The 16518-nt window shown below is 39.0% G+C and overlaps 1 protein-coding gene across 6 annotated transcripts in view; it reads right to left on the reverse strand.

Moving 5' to 3' along the window:
* LOC116732905 (sodium/potassium/calcium exchanger 2-like) overlaps nt 1-16518 on the reverse strand; it is a 58611-nt gene that overhangs the window by 24903 nt on the left and 17190 nt on the right. For 3 of the 6 annotated variants that reach the window (XM_032583498.1, XM_032583497.1, XM_032583501.1), the window contains 3 exons: nt 11470-11517; nt 9094-9202; nt 4363-4377 (listed from right to left, as the gene is read on the reverse strand). In XM_032583498.1, the coding sequence (XP_032439389.1) occupies nt 4363-4377; nt 9094-9202; nt 11470-11517 (172 nt within the window). The remainder of the gene's footprint in view (nt 1-4362; nt 4378-9093; nt 9203-11469; nt 11518-16518) is intronic. The other 3 variants (XM_032583499.1, XM_032583500.1, XM_032583502.1) reach the window with 3 other exon arrangements.

Raw genomic sequence — 16518 nt, forward strand, 5'->3', positions numbered from 1 at the left:
GAGTAAATAACACTGCATGTATGGCCACAGTAATAGTCTCCTTAGTATCGTTTATCTCTTCCTTTGAACATGATCCATATTTCATGACCAGAGGTGAGGACTACAATCTGACATGAATATTGTGGACTTTGTTTTTTGTTTTTTTTTTCCAAGAACCCGTTCACAAGCCTGTAGGTAGCAGTTCACCTATTCCTGGTTGAAAATCAATAAGTTATGAGGCTGATTGGTTTTTGACAGATGCTCACTATCTATTAAAAACCAATCAGTCTCATAACCTTGAAATAATTTGACTTGGCTTAATCTTCCTACACAAGATTGTCATTGCAAAAAGACTATAAATTCCTTTCCGTGCAGATAATGCTATACATAGAAAAGTGTTGCAGCAAAAACTTAACACTGATATTTATCATATTGAGCGTGCAGCCGCTCTGCTCTAGTGATGAAATTATAGCGAAAATCTCATGCTGCATAGAAGACGTGGCAGTTCTGAAAAATCAGTCTAATGAGATGAAAATGTGATGAAAATGTGATGAAAATGTGTCTCACTGCAACATGCCTCGCTCTTCTGCTGCACTTCCAGAAAAGTGCTCGAGTCTCATTTGATTAGATGATTTCTATTTAAATTCACAGCAAAGTGAATTCTGTAACTGAGCCCAATTACTTCAAAGCAAAATTACTGCCTTCACACAGCGTCGTGTTCATCCTGTGCAAGTGTGGAAAGACAGCCAGGTTTGTTGTTGTTTACAAACCAAACTCTTGTCCTTGTGACGTGACCTCCAAACCGCGGGTGAGCCAAGCGTGAGAGTGAGTGTGTGTACGTGTCCAGATTGTGTGCTGGGGGCTGGAGAGTCAGGGGATTCACAGTCTGTGCAAAAGCAAAAAGGCTTTTAACATTGATTATATCACCCAAGCGGTCTAGGCTGGCTGCGAGGTCTAGCATGTGTGGGTTTGTGGTTTGATAACAAGAACGATGGATTGACGGATGATGCGATGGCTGTCTGAGCCCAATTACATAACACACTGGAAATGTGATTAGTTATCAACTTTACATGAAGTGGAGCAAAACTTCTTTTGAAAGATAGGACCCATAAGAAAGACATAAATTATTTATCTAAAAAAGTGGAAAAGCTTTTAGGGAAAACACACATTTGCATTATTGCTGAGAGAAAACAGCTACCCAAGTTGAACTTTCAGCATTTTTTTAACACAATTAAAGCAATTTGAAATTCCTACAGAGGGTTAGGCCCAAAACACACCGTCTGCATCTGAATTTTCAACGCACCACCAGGCAGAGTGAGTATTCACGTGAGAGTATGTACCCCGGAAATCCCAGTAATGTAAAAACAAACTGGTCTGACAGTAAACAGAAAGCTGAGCAAGACCATTGTTTCACTCTTTCATTTTTTCTGCATTTTTGCGCTCCAAACATTGGCAGCTTTTTTTTTTTGCAATATTTTACCCCTAAGCGGATGTGTTTTACTTTGTCACTTCCTGTCTCAATTCTGATATTCCCATCAAATTTCTGGATAGCTCCGGACAAAATATACCTCAGGTCCTTAAGATTGCAAACGAGCATGGATCACAAAATTTATCTGAGTTTCGTGCCTATGGTAAGGCACAAACCCACCCTGGAATGGGAAGGTTCGCTACGTCAGAACTAATTTGGCAAATGTGTTTCCATCTCCTCCAAGTGCATTAACTCTTTATCAGAGAAACTAAAACCTCCTTAAATGAGTGTAAAATCTTCTTCAACTGCTTTTGCTCTCCATTTGTTGACTTCTCACATTTTTAAGCACACACTGCACTGTCAAGGTCAGATACAAGGATTGGGGGAAAATGCATTAAAAAGTAGCAAGAATCCAAAGAAAACCAATAATAAAATATCTTCAGGAGGCTTATTCAACAACTGACTAAAAATATGTAAAAAATAAAATTATGAGTGGCTTAAAACCTTTGCACTGTACTTTACAGACTGCACTGAGTGTAGAATATCTAAGTCCTATCTGGAAACATCTACCATCAATGTGATGAACCATGGAAGAGTTGTGTTGTGTTAATGCAACATTAAAGTAAAAAAAAAAAAGTCAATATGTTATATTTGTAGAAATGGAAAATGCATTTCCATTGCCCAGGGGGTCAGTGACAGTGAGTGCAATATTGAACTGTGTGATCAATGTGGCCCTGGGTCACCAATCACACACAACTGCTGGTGTGTGAAGCGTTACCTGCTTTCTATTTATGGTTGTAAAATTTAAGAGAAAATTATTATTTTCTCAATATTATTTGTGCGGATGAATGCAAAATGAAGAGCTAATTGGACGTCATTTGATTAGCATCTAAGGTTTCCAAGGAAACTGAAAGCTATGCCCTCTTTCGTGCCACCAGCTTACTCTGTAAGCAGTTTGTGTGCCAATAAGTGTGCATGACGGTTCATACAGATGACCTTCTCTGGTCTCTACTCAGACCACTGACGAGCTTGGTGTGACCTGCGCTCGATAAAAAAAAAGAAAAAAAGACCTGACATCAACAAAGATGCGCAAGGTCACTGTGGCAGGGTGAGTAATCTTTCTTGTCTATCTCAGTGAGATAGCAATCAACTGAAGAGTGACTGAACAGTCTGAGCCACTGCAATAATGCTGCACACACAACAGGGCTGTGAGTTGGTGGATATTTAAAGCAAACAGCACATTAAATGACATTTTCTTTCTCTTTCTATCTGTAAAACATGCATTTAGTTTCATCTGCAGTTCTGGCCAGAAGTTAACCTATACTGTAGTCAGGATGGACAAGCTGACTGTTTTAATTTGGAGCTTTTATTGATTCGTTTTAATCTTTCTTTTTCTAGCATGCAATGATTATACAACTCCAATGATTTTTAGAAAACCAATAAGTGGATGCAGAAGTTTGAATTTGTTGTGAAAGTTCTCCGCATGCGGTCAGAACTGAACATTCGAGGACTGGTTTTGGATTGTTGCTACTATATTTAACTAGAGCGATAAAGTATTGTTTTTACAACAGAGAGCAGCTGACTAGCATCTAAAAGTTCAAATAATACATGAACTATGTATTATTCTGGATCACCATCATTCCGGCGATCCAAAAGAACTAAATATATAACTTAAAAGCCACAAATTAAGTGACATTATAAAAATTTAGCAATCTGGAAAAAAAAATACTCCTCCCAAACATTACAATACCACAAAATGAAAGCATCTTATTGTGTATCTGCTCCACCTTGAATCCTTACATTCTCCTCCTCCCATTTCACTTCCAGTTATCCTTTCAGGCCTGTCCAGCATATATGAAACACCCCACCTAAACTCCACCCAAATATATTCAAAGTCAACTTATTCCATTTCCAGCTTACCTTTACTATTAGGTATGATCCGCAACATCAAATGTGACCTTAAGAACTAGAATGAGCATATGTCAACCTGTGTGATAAATCTTATTGAAGAGCTTTAAGCAAATTCAGGAATGCCGCCTGAATCCTGAGTGGGGTTTTTAAGAGTCTCGTCTCAGACGGTCGACTGAGCAACAGCCCTCCCCGCTCACTCCCAATATCTCTGTGCCGTTCAATATTTAATGGCGTTCCTGAGTGATTTTGTTTGTAGCTGCATATGGATGGAAGAACTTCATATTAGAGCTTGAAACAAACTGTCCCAGTCCATTACTACGTTTTTTTTTCTTCCTCCAAGTAGATCTCAAGTATGTCACAACACTAAAATACATTTGAATTCAGAGGAGCACAAGACAAACAGATGGGCAAAGGATTTGATGCTGAGTAAACACAGAAACCGTCAGGATTAGGTGAATGTGAGTCAATAACAGTTTAATTTAAAAAAAAAGAAAGAAACTTAGGGAATAAAATTGACTGATTTCTCTGTTGAGCTCTTATTGACTTTAAGTTCTGATGACAAGGATTCAAGAAAAATTGCATGCGTTTATATACTAATGGCAAGATAAAGGAACCGACACGCCATCTTCTTCAAACTGGAGTTCCACACAGAAAACATTGACGAAAAGCTAAAGCATTCGCGAATTTAAAAGAGGAGAGAGAGGATCGGGAACGATGGGCGGGGGGGAAAACAATGCAGAAATGATCACAGAGGGGGTTTCCAAGCAGAAAGCATCCACAGAAGAGAATGGCATATTTAAGGGAGAGAGCTGACATACACCACAGAGGCGTTAAGGACATGTATACATAAGAGAGCACGTCGGATAAGAGCGGGTTCCCAAATGTTGGAATGAGAACAAACATATCTGCTGTTGGCATATACGAGGGGTGGGAAGAGAGGAGGAGGAGGAGTAGGAGGAAGAGGACGGGGAAGAAGGGACACAGAAATTAGAGGAGTAACTCACCAGAGTCAGCAAATTCTGAGGGGACAGTAAAAGAAAGAGAAATAAGAAGAAAACAGAAACAGAGACATGATAAATCCAGGTGATCTTCAGTGAGAAAGCGAGAACTGAATAGTTATCGGGCAATATTTCAAGATGAGAAATATTGTAAAAGGGTCAACAAACCATTTTCTATGTTAGTAGTTCAATGAAATGAGGCAAACTTAGAGAAATAATTATTACATCTGGGCATAGAAAGTTAAATTTCAAGTAAGGAACCACTCTTTCTGATGTCTTACAAAATATGAAATATGTCAAGGTGCATCTCCATAAACTATATTATTATCATAAAGGTGAACTTGTCGTAGTGATTCAGCTCAAAAAGTGAAAAAAAAGTGATATCCCTTGTATGTCCTGATTTCTGCTTTTCTACTTTGAACATCAAAAAATTCTCAAAAAACACACAAGAATTCAAACTTTGGACAAAATTACAAGTAACTAAATGTCTTACAAACACAGACCCACACACGCACACTTTTGCCATCTGTTTATCCCAAACATGCCTACACTTGCATAACAAACTGAACTGTTACTTCAGCTGTTTCAACCATTTTTTACCATTGGTTCATTTAAATGCTGTGCTTATGTTTCAAATTATGATTTGGTACTGTTTGATGCACTAGATGTAGCTATTCAGCATATGTGATAATGAATATGTTTTATTTCTAGAGCAATCTTTTAATTTGCAAGGACCTGAATGTATGGATGTATGTATGAAATATTTACAGCATAAAATGGGATTATTATTCAGATAAGTTAAATAATAAAAGTACATTTCAGTCATTAAGAACAATAAAACCGAAGTGTGCCCATTCGTACAATTAGATAAGGTAAACTGGCAATAAATCGGAGAAACTCAGAGTATCTTTAAGCTAATCTCCATCAGCTTTCTGAAGCTCTGTTAGAGCTTTTCTTTAAAGCATTTTCATTCATTTTCTAACCAGTCTTTATACTTGGCTGACACAGTTTACTGTGTAGTAAGTGCTAAAAAATGTTTTAAGAATTAATAGATCAGACAAAAGTGAATATAACAAATAAAATTTCTGATATGGTCAGGTACCAAACATAAAACGAGTGAAAAAGCAGCCAAGAAAAAACTTTTTCTAACAAAAATGCTAGAAATCCCTAAAATCTGCTGCTCAGAGCCATTTTACTAGGACCCAAAAAGTCTGGTTTATTATATATATAATGTGAATATGAAAAAAGGAGGGATTCAAGACTTTTGCACAGTATTGCATGTTGTATTAAATGTGTGGCTTTGATTCTTCTAAGAAAGAAAAAATATCCCAGATACACACTGGCCACATAACTTCGGCTCCAGAGCCCAGCTCCACTGGTGTCAGCAGAAGGTAAAGGGCTGAGAAATTATGAACCTGAGTGGTAAAATCACGAAAGACAAAACTGCACATGCTCACACACGCGCACACACACCTATGCATGCAACACAATTATGCTAACTAACTCCCTCTCTAAAAATCTAACAAGAGGAAAAGCATTTCCGAGAACTGGAGAGACAACCTCAGACGTTCGTTCAGCATGGAGGCACAGACAGCTTATTTTGAGAGAGGCCTATAAAAAATGAATGGATGGAGTCCTGCTAGCTCTCTGCAGCCCTGATAAACTGCTCTTAAAGGCCGAGAACAGACAAGGACAAGCAGCACGGTCTCCATCTTTGATGAATACGCTTGTTTATGGGACGTCATGCTGTGAACTCATCAGCAAAATTGTCTTTTACTTCATGAAAATCGGTAAAATGTGCCACCATCAACTCAATAAATGCCCCAAATGTCATCTGCACACTTTACAAGGTGAATTTTAAAGCAACATACTTATGTAAAAGACTGATATCATTTTTATACGTCCTCTGGAGTATGAGAAATCTTCCCAAAGTACTATATGGAAATACCTAATTAATACATCCAAGTGAGCCGAAGCCTTAGGTGTTGCTTTTGTTCTCTTGAGTAATTTATTCATTGTGCACGTCGTGTCACACTGTACTTGCTGTTTCAGTGCATTCAGTTCCAGTCATTTGTTTGGCAAAAGACCCGTCAGTCAAGTCTGGAAGGATTTGTTCTGCATTCATACTGAATCTGCTGTTAAAAGTCTTTAGTTATTCATCAGCTCACAGGCACTTAATTTAAAACCTGAATAGCGCAATGTTTAACGGGGACTGAAACCAAAAGAAGTTCACTTTTAATGATAGAAACCCCAATGGAGATTGGATTGGATATAAAAATCTGCACAAAGCATAACATTCTGCAAATATCCATAAGTGATATTTATTCATGATACTGAAAGGATAAATGCACAAGGGCACAGTTTGCCTTGTATTCCTAGCAGAGATGCATACAGATGCACCATTCAAAAGCCCATCTTTATTGCTTGTAAATCACTCAGAAGATGAGTCATGACATATTTTGGATTTCCAAGAAGCAAAGTTTCTTGGAGTAAAGCTTAAGTGCCTTCTCACTACTCATTAAATATCTGCTAATGTGATTCCATGTACCCACGGGAGAACCCTGCGGTCTAATGACTTTGGTTTATGATTGTTTTTGCCGTTTATCCAGTCAGGTATTACGTTATGCTGTCATGCTAAGAACGGTGAATGCTGTAACCGTGCCAACAACACACAGTACCTTATAGTACTTGAACGTTTGTCATGTTACAACCACAAACCTATTTGTGTTCTATTGGGATTTTCCGTGACAGAGTATAAATGTGAGCAGGAGGGGAAACAATACATGGTTTTGAATTCTTTTATAAATAAAACTGAAAATGGCTGTATACGTAATAGATTGTAAAACTATCATTTGAAGCAGTCACAATCACAGGTGTTTTGGTTTATGATTCCCCAGCTACTTTCATTTTTTGCTTTTCAAAACAGTCAAGTTTCGTCAAATTTATAGCATTTTTCACTTGGCTAAAAAAATGTTATTTTTAAAGAACATCTACTTCCACTGTGCCCCCAAATGTGGTTTGTTTCAAACTGCAGAAATCACTTTTTTTTTAAAAATTATAACATTTCTATGTATCATTTTCCTTCCACTTTATAAATATACACTACTTTGTATTAATCTACCACATAAACTCCCCAGAGACACATAAGTCCAGGGTTCATCAAGGACTATAAATGTTTTTGTATGGTGGACAGCAGGTCTCTAAGTCCCAAGCTCTATTAGAAGATACAAGCCTGCAAAATTTGTGCATACTGTCTGTTCTAAATAAAGATAATGTTTCTCATTTCATCCCTCATCTTTTCATGGTGGGATACGAATAAGATGACACAGCACCTCTACCAAAATATCAACATATTTATTCCCTCCCCCAGAGGTCTGACACTGCTGTTTTGCTGTTTCCTTAGCTGAGCTAATAGGCAATCATCTTGGATTAAAGGCAAATGATCTACCTACCACCTGAGCAGTGCTGTAGAACAAGTGTAATAAATCACTCTCGACATACACAACACAGGGACTTCACTGGTCTTTTTTGAGGTTTGATGGATTTGCAGGAGGTAAATAAGGCTCTTGTGGAATTATGTTCATTTGACAATTACTTAGAACAGTTGGTGCTGCTCTTTGTTGGCAGGATGGTGAGCTTAACTGTAGTCGTACAGAAAGGGCTTTACAACTCCGGACAACTCCAAACTTACACAGCTGAAAAGAGGATTACAGTGAAAGTTCAGTTTTTGTCTTTTTGTTGTTTTGGAGTGGGGTTCTGTGAAGTAGTTATTAGTATGTGCTACATTATCCACAGCAGCAAAAGTGGTAGAAATCTGAATCTGGATCAGAATAAAGATGATCATGCCAGTCAGATTATGAGCCCTGACAGAGCAAGGTGACCAATTTAAGAAACAACTCCACAATTCTACACATGTGGCATGTGGCTGTTGTCATTTTGCAAAGTGATTTTGAACAGCCACTGTATACTGTTTACAAAATCCAAAATGTGAAACTCTTTCACTCAAAGACCAGCTCATTTGTAAACCAAATGAGCTGTTGGTTGTGTTTTTTCTTATTAAGTACCAATCCAGGATCCTTTCTGAATTTTGCATTTGAACTTCAGCCTGAAAAACTCTATTTAACCCTCAGCAATCCCTCTGCATGCGCAATTTGGATGTGTGTGTCACTTCTGCCTTTCTTGAAGTGAAGCACACGCCAATCCCTTTGTGTAAGGCTCCTGATCAAAATATTGTATTTTTTGGAATGTGGTTTGGTTGAATTAGCTGCTCGATCAAATCTTCCAGATGTCACTCAGAGTGGTGGCAGGTTTGCACTCAAGAGGGTTAGAAACAAATACTTGGAGAGCTGCGATCACGTTGTTCTGATTGGTTGTTGCGTTGGCCTGAAGAAAATATAGCGGTTTTTAAAAAATCTAAATCTCTGATGTCCAAATCAAATGCAAGCCACATAGTAAATGAGCCACCACTAGTGCTACCAGCCTCATCCACTCTGAACCAGTGCCTCCAAATGGACCAGTTGTCTGCATGATCGAAACAGCTGGGAAAGACTTATAAGCAAACAAGTTGTGTTCTTAGTGCAAGTTGTGTTCTTCAAACAGTTTATTGGAAGTAATTTCAAGAGAAAAGGTCAAGATTGATGACACATGCCAGGCTCCCTCAGTCTGACCGTACAGATTCATATTACGTCTGTTCCTCACAGTTAGAATTTTTTGCTTCTGTTGCACAAGTTACCTTACCTTCACTTAAAGGGTCCAGTGTGTGAATCATCAGTTGGAAAATGCTGTTTCTCATCAAACTGTTGTGCAGAGAAGCAGAGCTGCCTCCCCTTTGCAGGCGAGGCCTGGCCTACGAGAGAAGAGACGCATCGTCAGTCAAATATGCTGCTCCCCGTAATGAGCTCTTTCACTTTGAACTTTCATCTCCAAGTGAAAATCCCATCTGCTACATTGTATGACTTTTTAAAAAACCTGAATTGCAACGCTTTAGTTCCGCATTGGTAACTCTCGAACTGAATCATGTTCCATGTAACAAACAAAAATCTTTTTGGCATTTTGCTGGGATTTTGTTTGAAGGACCAACACAAAGTATTGAATAATTGTGAAGTGGACAGAAAAGGATGCATATCTTGAATCTATGTCAAAAAAAACTTGTTGCTGCAATCACAGCTGCAGATATTAGGCCTGTGCTTGTATAAACTTTGTACATTTAAATACTGCCCATTGTTCTTTGTAAAATAGCTCAAGATGGCTTGTCTTCGAGTTGGTTGAAGACAATCTTTCAATGGACCACTTTAACACATGAATATGATTTGATTTAAGCTAAAATCCTTATTCATTGCAGCTCTATTGCCATGTTGCAGAATGTTTTCCAGCTGAAAGTTCTGTCTTGGTCCTTATCTTATGCCTTTCTATAATTTTTCTTCCAGAATTTATCTGTATTTAGCATTCCCAAAGGTTGATGCTGCCCCCTTTTTTTGAATGCAGGCACAACTTTGGTCTCATCTGATCAGAGAACCTTCTTCCACGTTTCTTATGTAACTGTGACTAACTGCAAGAACACCTTACATTTGAAAATTTACCAATCTTGCAGTTTTCCATGGTTCTGGGAGATATTCAGAGCTTTATATATTTATTTTTAATCTAACTTTACACCTCTCCACAACTTTATCCCTGACCTGTCTGATGAGGTCCTTTTTGTTTTTGTGAGGATGTGGACTTTTGTGTGTGTTTTTGCTGTTAGTTTTGTCCCTGTGTTTTGAGTCCTCCCCCTGATTGATCCCAGCTGTTTTTCGTTCCCCTGATTATCCCTCGTGTATTTAACCTCACCTCTGACCCCTGCTCCCCCTGGATCCTTGTCATGGTTTGTCCTCCCTGCCATTATCCAGTCTGTGTCGTTTTACCTGTGCATCCTTTTTTTTGTGGACTTCTGGACATCACTAAACTCATCCTCACCACCAAACCTCCAAATCATGATAGTTTATGATGCTGTTTGCTTGCCAGTGTCATCTAACATACCTCTGAGATCTTCACATAACAGCTGGATTTGGAAAATCATGCATCATTTTCCCTCAACTTCACAATTAGATGCTACTACTCTATTTTGTGCTGGTTTATTACAAAAGCATCAAATAAAATACACTGAAGTTTATGGTTGCGACACCCAAAAATATGAGAAGGCTCGATGTTTATAAATGCTTTTGCTAGGACCTTTAAGTATTTGTTTGAAACCTTATTTATTTTAACTTAATAGCAAAGGATAATTGAAGAAATGTATTCTTTTATAGTGCTGTGCAGTTCTAGTTACAAAATGGATTCAAGCCGCGGCATCATTTACTCATGAGTGTGCTTTGACCTTGGAAAAATGACTCCCTATAATCCTCTTTTCCATAAAACCCCTGTGTGCAACCTGAAACTAAGTAAAAAAAAAAATAAAAAAATTAAAAATCATGAAGCACTACAGCTTCTTATAAACATAAGCCCCTGCTAGTTGAGACAGGCTTGCTGAGTTGGAGTGACAGTTTAATGTCTTCCTCTGAACGAATCCTCGCCAAGGTCACCTCCAGCAGCTGAAGCTGAGCTAGGGAAGAAGGAAACAAATCAGGCTCCATCACAGGTGACAGCTGTTGGGAATGTGTCTGCCTTTGGGTGATCGCAGGTGATGCGTAGGCACCGGAGGTGTGAGGTGTTAATTCACAAGTCTGAATGGGTGTAAGCGGGAGGCGAGGGAGACAATGCGCGATTGCTAGGGCTTGCCGGATGTGTGTCTTCTCTGCCGCTTGGTTTTATTTTCCTCCTCCTGGTCTCTGGATGGAAGCTCTTACACAAGCATTAAAACAGTCTGCAGACTGCGAGACACATGCTCCCTGTTTAATTGCCTTTTGCATGCCGCGTGCAAAGGCAAACGGAGGGAAAAAGCAAAGGGCTTCAGAAAACAGACGGCGCTACTCTCCGCACACAGGGAGGCTGAGGCTTGGAAGTAGCAGTGTGCCATGTTTCGTTGACAGTGTGGTGGGAGAAGGAGTTACACAAAATTTACACTATAGACATCAACACAGAGAACGGGGACAAAGACGGAAGCGAGAAGGCAAAAAGCGTCCGTCAGACGAGACCTACCGACAACTTGCCATCGTCGTCTGGCGCCCCGGGGCTCAACTTCTCATCCAACACAAAGAGAAGAGGAAGTAAAAGAGGGGGGGAAAGGAGAGAAAGAGAAAAGAGGACAAACATGTGAAGCATGCCACACACATAACCACATGGACCAGATGAAAAGACAGCAAAAGAGATAGACAATACTGCACTGCAACAGTGAAGACTGACTGTGATGTTAGTGGACGAGACTTTGAGGGACAGATTCCTCTCCTGCCGCTGTGGCTGCCTGTTGTGTTTGTCACAGGCTGGGCAGGACAGGATTGCATCCACTCGAATTTCCTTGAAATTCCTTCAGAAATGTCACTTTAGGTTTTCATTCATGGACGTCAGCTGTATTTCAGTCATTTATTAGTCTAGATTCTGAAACTTATTTATTCATATTTTCTTCTAGTGAGAGAGTTTCTTGTAATCCTTTCTGAACTTCTTTCACTTGTTTGGACTTTTTCCTAATTCTTCTGGTCATTTTCAGGGAAACATTTTATTCAGTTTACTCTAATCCAGGGGTCTCAAACTCCAGTCCTCGAGGGCCTCTGTCCTACAGTTTTTAGATGTGCCACAGGTACAAAACACTGGAATGAAATGGTTTAGTTACCTCCTCCTGGTGTAGAACAGTTCTCCCAGCCTTGCTAATGACCTAATTATTCTATTCAGGTGTAGTGCAGCAGAGGCACATCTAAAGGTTGCAGGACAGCGGCCCTCGAGGACTGGAGTTTGAGACCCCTACTCTAATCCATAACAAATTACTTAAAATGCTTCCACTTAGTTTTACAGCTTTGTAGGGGTGGGGGCATGAGATGTAATCATGGTGGTTCTTTTACTCACAGCTGTCAATTATGCCTTTGATATATTCAACAGGAATAGGATCCATGACACACAAACTGGGTGAAAACTTGTCATGCAGTGGTGACTGGACTTTTGCTGCTTGGTGAAGGCCATGCAGTGCCAAAGAAATCGTTTCCATTTATTTAGTCAAATGAATGAATTTCTTTTAAAGATAACACAGTTTATCATAAGACAAAGTAAAAACCAACAAGATGATCCCCAAATAACTTGAACCTGAAAACTTTACATTTGCTCTTCTGCTTGTGTACACAGTTAGGACTCAAAATTTCTTCTTGCTTCTCAATTACAAGATGAAAGTGTAAGGTATAAACATCAGATTGAAAACTAGCAAAAGAGAAACTAAAAATATCTATAAACAAAAAAAACTCTTGAAAATCTATTGATCATCCAAACTTCTTGGATGATAAGTAAAGAAGAGGTTTACAATCTTTGCTTGGTAACGGAGCATACAGATGGACAAAAAAGAATATTATTCGTGGACTAGCCAGGTAAGATTTTATTATCATTGGAAGTGCCCCAAATCACTGTAGCCTCCATGATTTTCCACAAGCAGACTTGTAAGTTTGCCCTGACGAACTGAGTAATCAGACAATGAAAGGCCCTGGTCAGGAGATGCAACTGAAAAGCCAGTGGATACCTTGAAAAAAAACTCAGTTACTTTTCAGAGAAAACATCATGGAAAGACCATTCTTGGTACAAGCACTCCACCAATTGTACTATTAAAGCACAAAGGTCAAAAAGAAACTATTTGTCTCTAATAGGCAACAAAGAGCCTTGGAGGAAATTGTCCTCAAGAACTTGAGTGTCTGAAAGGCAACAAAAAGCTAAATCTAATCAGGTAATTCGATGAAAGGACATATTTGTTGGAGAATCCAGGATTTCAGCTTTCACTGGTCTTAGTTAAACTTTGCTTCTATGTGGCTAAAGATAATATACATATCTACTGCTGTATGTTTACAAAAGATCATTGACATTAAAAATACAGCTTTGTGATTTCCAAAATTTTTAGAACGTGCACTGAAAATAATTTAGCCAATTCTGCTTTGTGTGTATTTGGGCTGATGACATCACAAAAGGCACAGCAATCAGTATTTTAGAAATATTATATCACAGAAATTTTTGACATATTTCAAAGCTTTTTAGTTGCATGAGCCTCAATTTGACTCTGATTAAGAATTTATGAATGCTGCAAAGAATTTGCAGTGGCCTGGGATTTTTTTTATCTTGCTACTTTCCTCAAAAATGATGACAACGGTATAAGATGTATTGTAGGGCTACTTTTGTAAGGCACTTTAATGTGAGGCCAATCATCTTCCATGTGTGTTGGTTAGAACCTAAAAGCAAACAGTGTTCTGTTCCTGTCAAGACACAAAAAGCACCCATTCTGCTCGACTTCCTCTCAAGTTGTATTAAATCAACATGCTGTACTTTCTTTGCTCACTTAGTTTGGCAACCGAAGCCACAACTTGACAAGTTGCGCTTTCATCTTTTTGCAAGAAAGCGAAATTAGAGCATGATGCCAGCTTTTAATGTGACAACTTTGTCACAGAGAATGTGCCACAACATGCCAAAGAGACTCTTGTCTTTTAACAATCCCTCCATTTTTTCACCGCCGTCATTCTCAGCACGGCTCCATTTTTTTTTTTTTTTTTTTTGGCACGTTCGAATGCTGCAACAGTTTTATTTTTGAAACAAAAGACGTTCCTAACTGACTGACTGACTGAAGTGCGTTCGCTTCGTCTCCAAAAAACCCGGGTGGGAAACAACAGTTGCCCTCCAACTCTAAACGCGAGGGGAGCGCAACGCATAAAAAGGCTTTTGTTTGGATCCTGGAATATCAAGGCATTGTTTTCCTGCCTACGTGGTTTCAAAGAGGAACTTGCAGACTGTGGAGGAGCTGGTGTTCGCTGATAAGCCTCCTCGATGTCCAATGAAATTCAGAAACTAATCCAGTTTGATCGCAGTGTTTGAAAACGCGCAAATTCCAAGACAGGGCCTTATTGCTTGTTAACTCCGTGATTCATTTGCATGCTAAATGACACAGCTTTGCACTGAATACCAAATCCGCTGACGGCTGCAGAGGGCTTCAGTTCATGAGGTGAAAACATCGGGGCGTGTTGGTGCTACTCCCCACAGATTACTGGGTTAAAGAGAGCAATTTAAGTTGTGTATGGCCGTTTTAGTGGATTATCTCGCAATTACAAAGTTTAAAATTAAATTCGCTCAAACTTTTCCTTGTTACGTGGATTTTGTGAAAAATCACTGACAGTGGCAGCTCCCACTGCATTATCAGTGTTTCTGTTTAGCAACTCATAATTTACCATGTATCAGCTTTGCCTCTGTGGGTTAATTACAGAAGAAAGAAGGATGCAAAAAAAAATCAAAATTCTTTTAAAAATTCAGCAGAAGTTGAGCTAATGCTGAGATTTTCCACGGAGTTATTATAACCCCCTCTCCCTATTCCCGTTTCACATTTCCGGGTTAATTCCCTGCACACTGCAACATAATTATCTTATTTCACTCCACAGCATCCAGCTCCAAAGCTAGTCAGGAGATTTAGGGTGAAAGCAGGTGAATATGCCGGATGGAAATTATGCCATGAGCTCCCCCCATTAAGCCGGCGTTAAATAGTATGACTAATAATCGCGCAGGAAGATTAGCATGTTCTCTGGAGTTTTTCTGTTCCCTAATACCAGCAGCAGCGTAGCCGAGCTCTTACGTAATGTCACGTCAAGATCTTTCTTGGAAGCGGATCAGCTAGGGGGGTGATAAATGTCCCTCCGGCACCGTGTGAGTCTTAACACAGTGTTATGGAGATTTATTGATTAACAGCTTGACTGGATGTAAAAAATATAAATAAATGAAAATCTACAAATAAAACAGTTCGTTTTTCAGCACTCAGTCACAGCTTAACGTCAGGAAGTTTTAGAGGGATGTGTGATGAAAAGCTGAAAGCCGAGCCGGAAGTCCTGAATTTTGAATATCAATGGTGGATTATAGGTCTTTACATATGAAATCTGGGAGCATAAAAATATTTCTATTTATGGAGGGATCTCATTTGCATTTTCTTCATGCTAAATCTTTGAGGCAAAATTACACAGAATTACAGTTTTTAAATGTTTTATGCCTTGTTAATGACTGACTTTATTTAAATCCATGATACTGTCGGTATTTATTCTTTGAACAAAATAATTCACGTCATTCTGTTTTTGACAGTGATGTGAACATATTTCAGTGGGACGAAAGATTAATCTAGACTGACAGGTGAAGCCGGTACCATGTTGTTCCAATGAAAAGATATATTATGAAAAATATTTCTAAAACTTGTAGTTCTCCAAATAAATTGAGCTCTCAAGAAAAATTGCATAGCTTTTTTCACAAAAACTGCACAAAAGCAGTTTTTGTGGGATTTTTGGCAGCTTTCTGTTTGAGTCAAGCTCAGAAAGCCTGATCAGTTGTGAGATTCTACGGTTCTTGGTTAGTTGACTTTGTCTTTTAGATCTGATCATTTCTCTGAAACAAGACTTAAAAAATGTTGGTTTCAGTTTAGCCATTGCCGAGAAATTTGAGTTTCCCAGCAAACTCTAAAGCAAGCGTTTTCATGTTACTCCAAACAAAACGCTCAGTCACAGCTCAGTGCCCAAATGATCTGAAATTTAACAGTGCCCTAGCTAAAAAGAATAAAACTATAAAACCCCAACTCTGTGCAGCTCTAGGCATATCCTGCACCTGCTTACAACAGTCACCCTGTCCATCAGAGCGAGACAGAACCTCCTTTGAGATTTCTCCACCTAGATTCGTTGCATTAGAGCTAAACTGTCGAGTGGCAGGACGGAGAAGCACCGCCCTCCCCGTTTTGCCTGAGAGACGATAATGATGATCTTTTAAGGAAAGAAGTGAAAAGATGCACAACAAGTCAAGAAGCCATCCACTTGCTAATTAGTAACCCCTTCATTTTTCCTAACAAGCAGAACTAATTACAGGAGCTGCCATCAGGCTGATTTCCCACAAGGCGATCCTTTCCAGGACACATGCTTCCCTGTACTCAGCCAATCAGCCTCACAATTTGAAGGAATTAAGACTGTAAAAAAAAAAAAACAAAAAAAAAACCTGCTGTGTCACTTTTGCAGGTAAATGAAGTCATGCAGTATTGGTTTTATCAGAAAACTG

Source organism: Xiphophorus hellerii, chromosome 14 (assembly GCF_003331165.1).
Source record: "Xiphophorus hellerii strain 12219 chromosome 14, Xiphophorus_hellerii-4.1, whole genome shotgun sequence".
Taxonomy (NCBI): domain Eukaryota; kingdom Metazoa; phylum Chordata; class Actinopteri; order Cyprinodontiformes; family Poeciliidae; genus Xiphophorus; species Xiphophorus hellerii.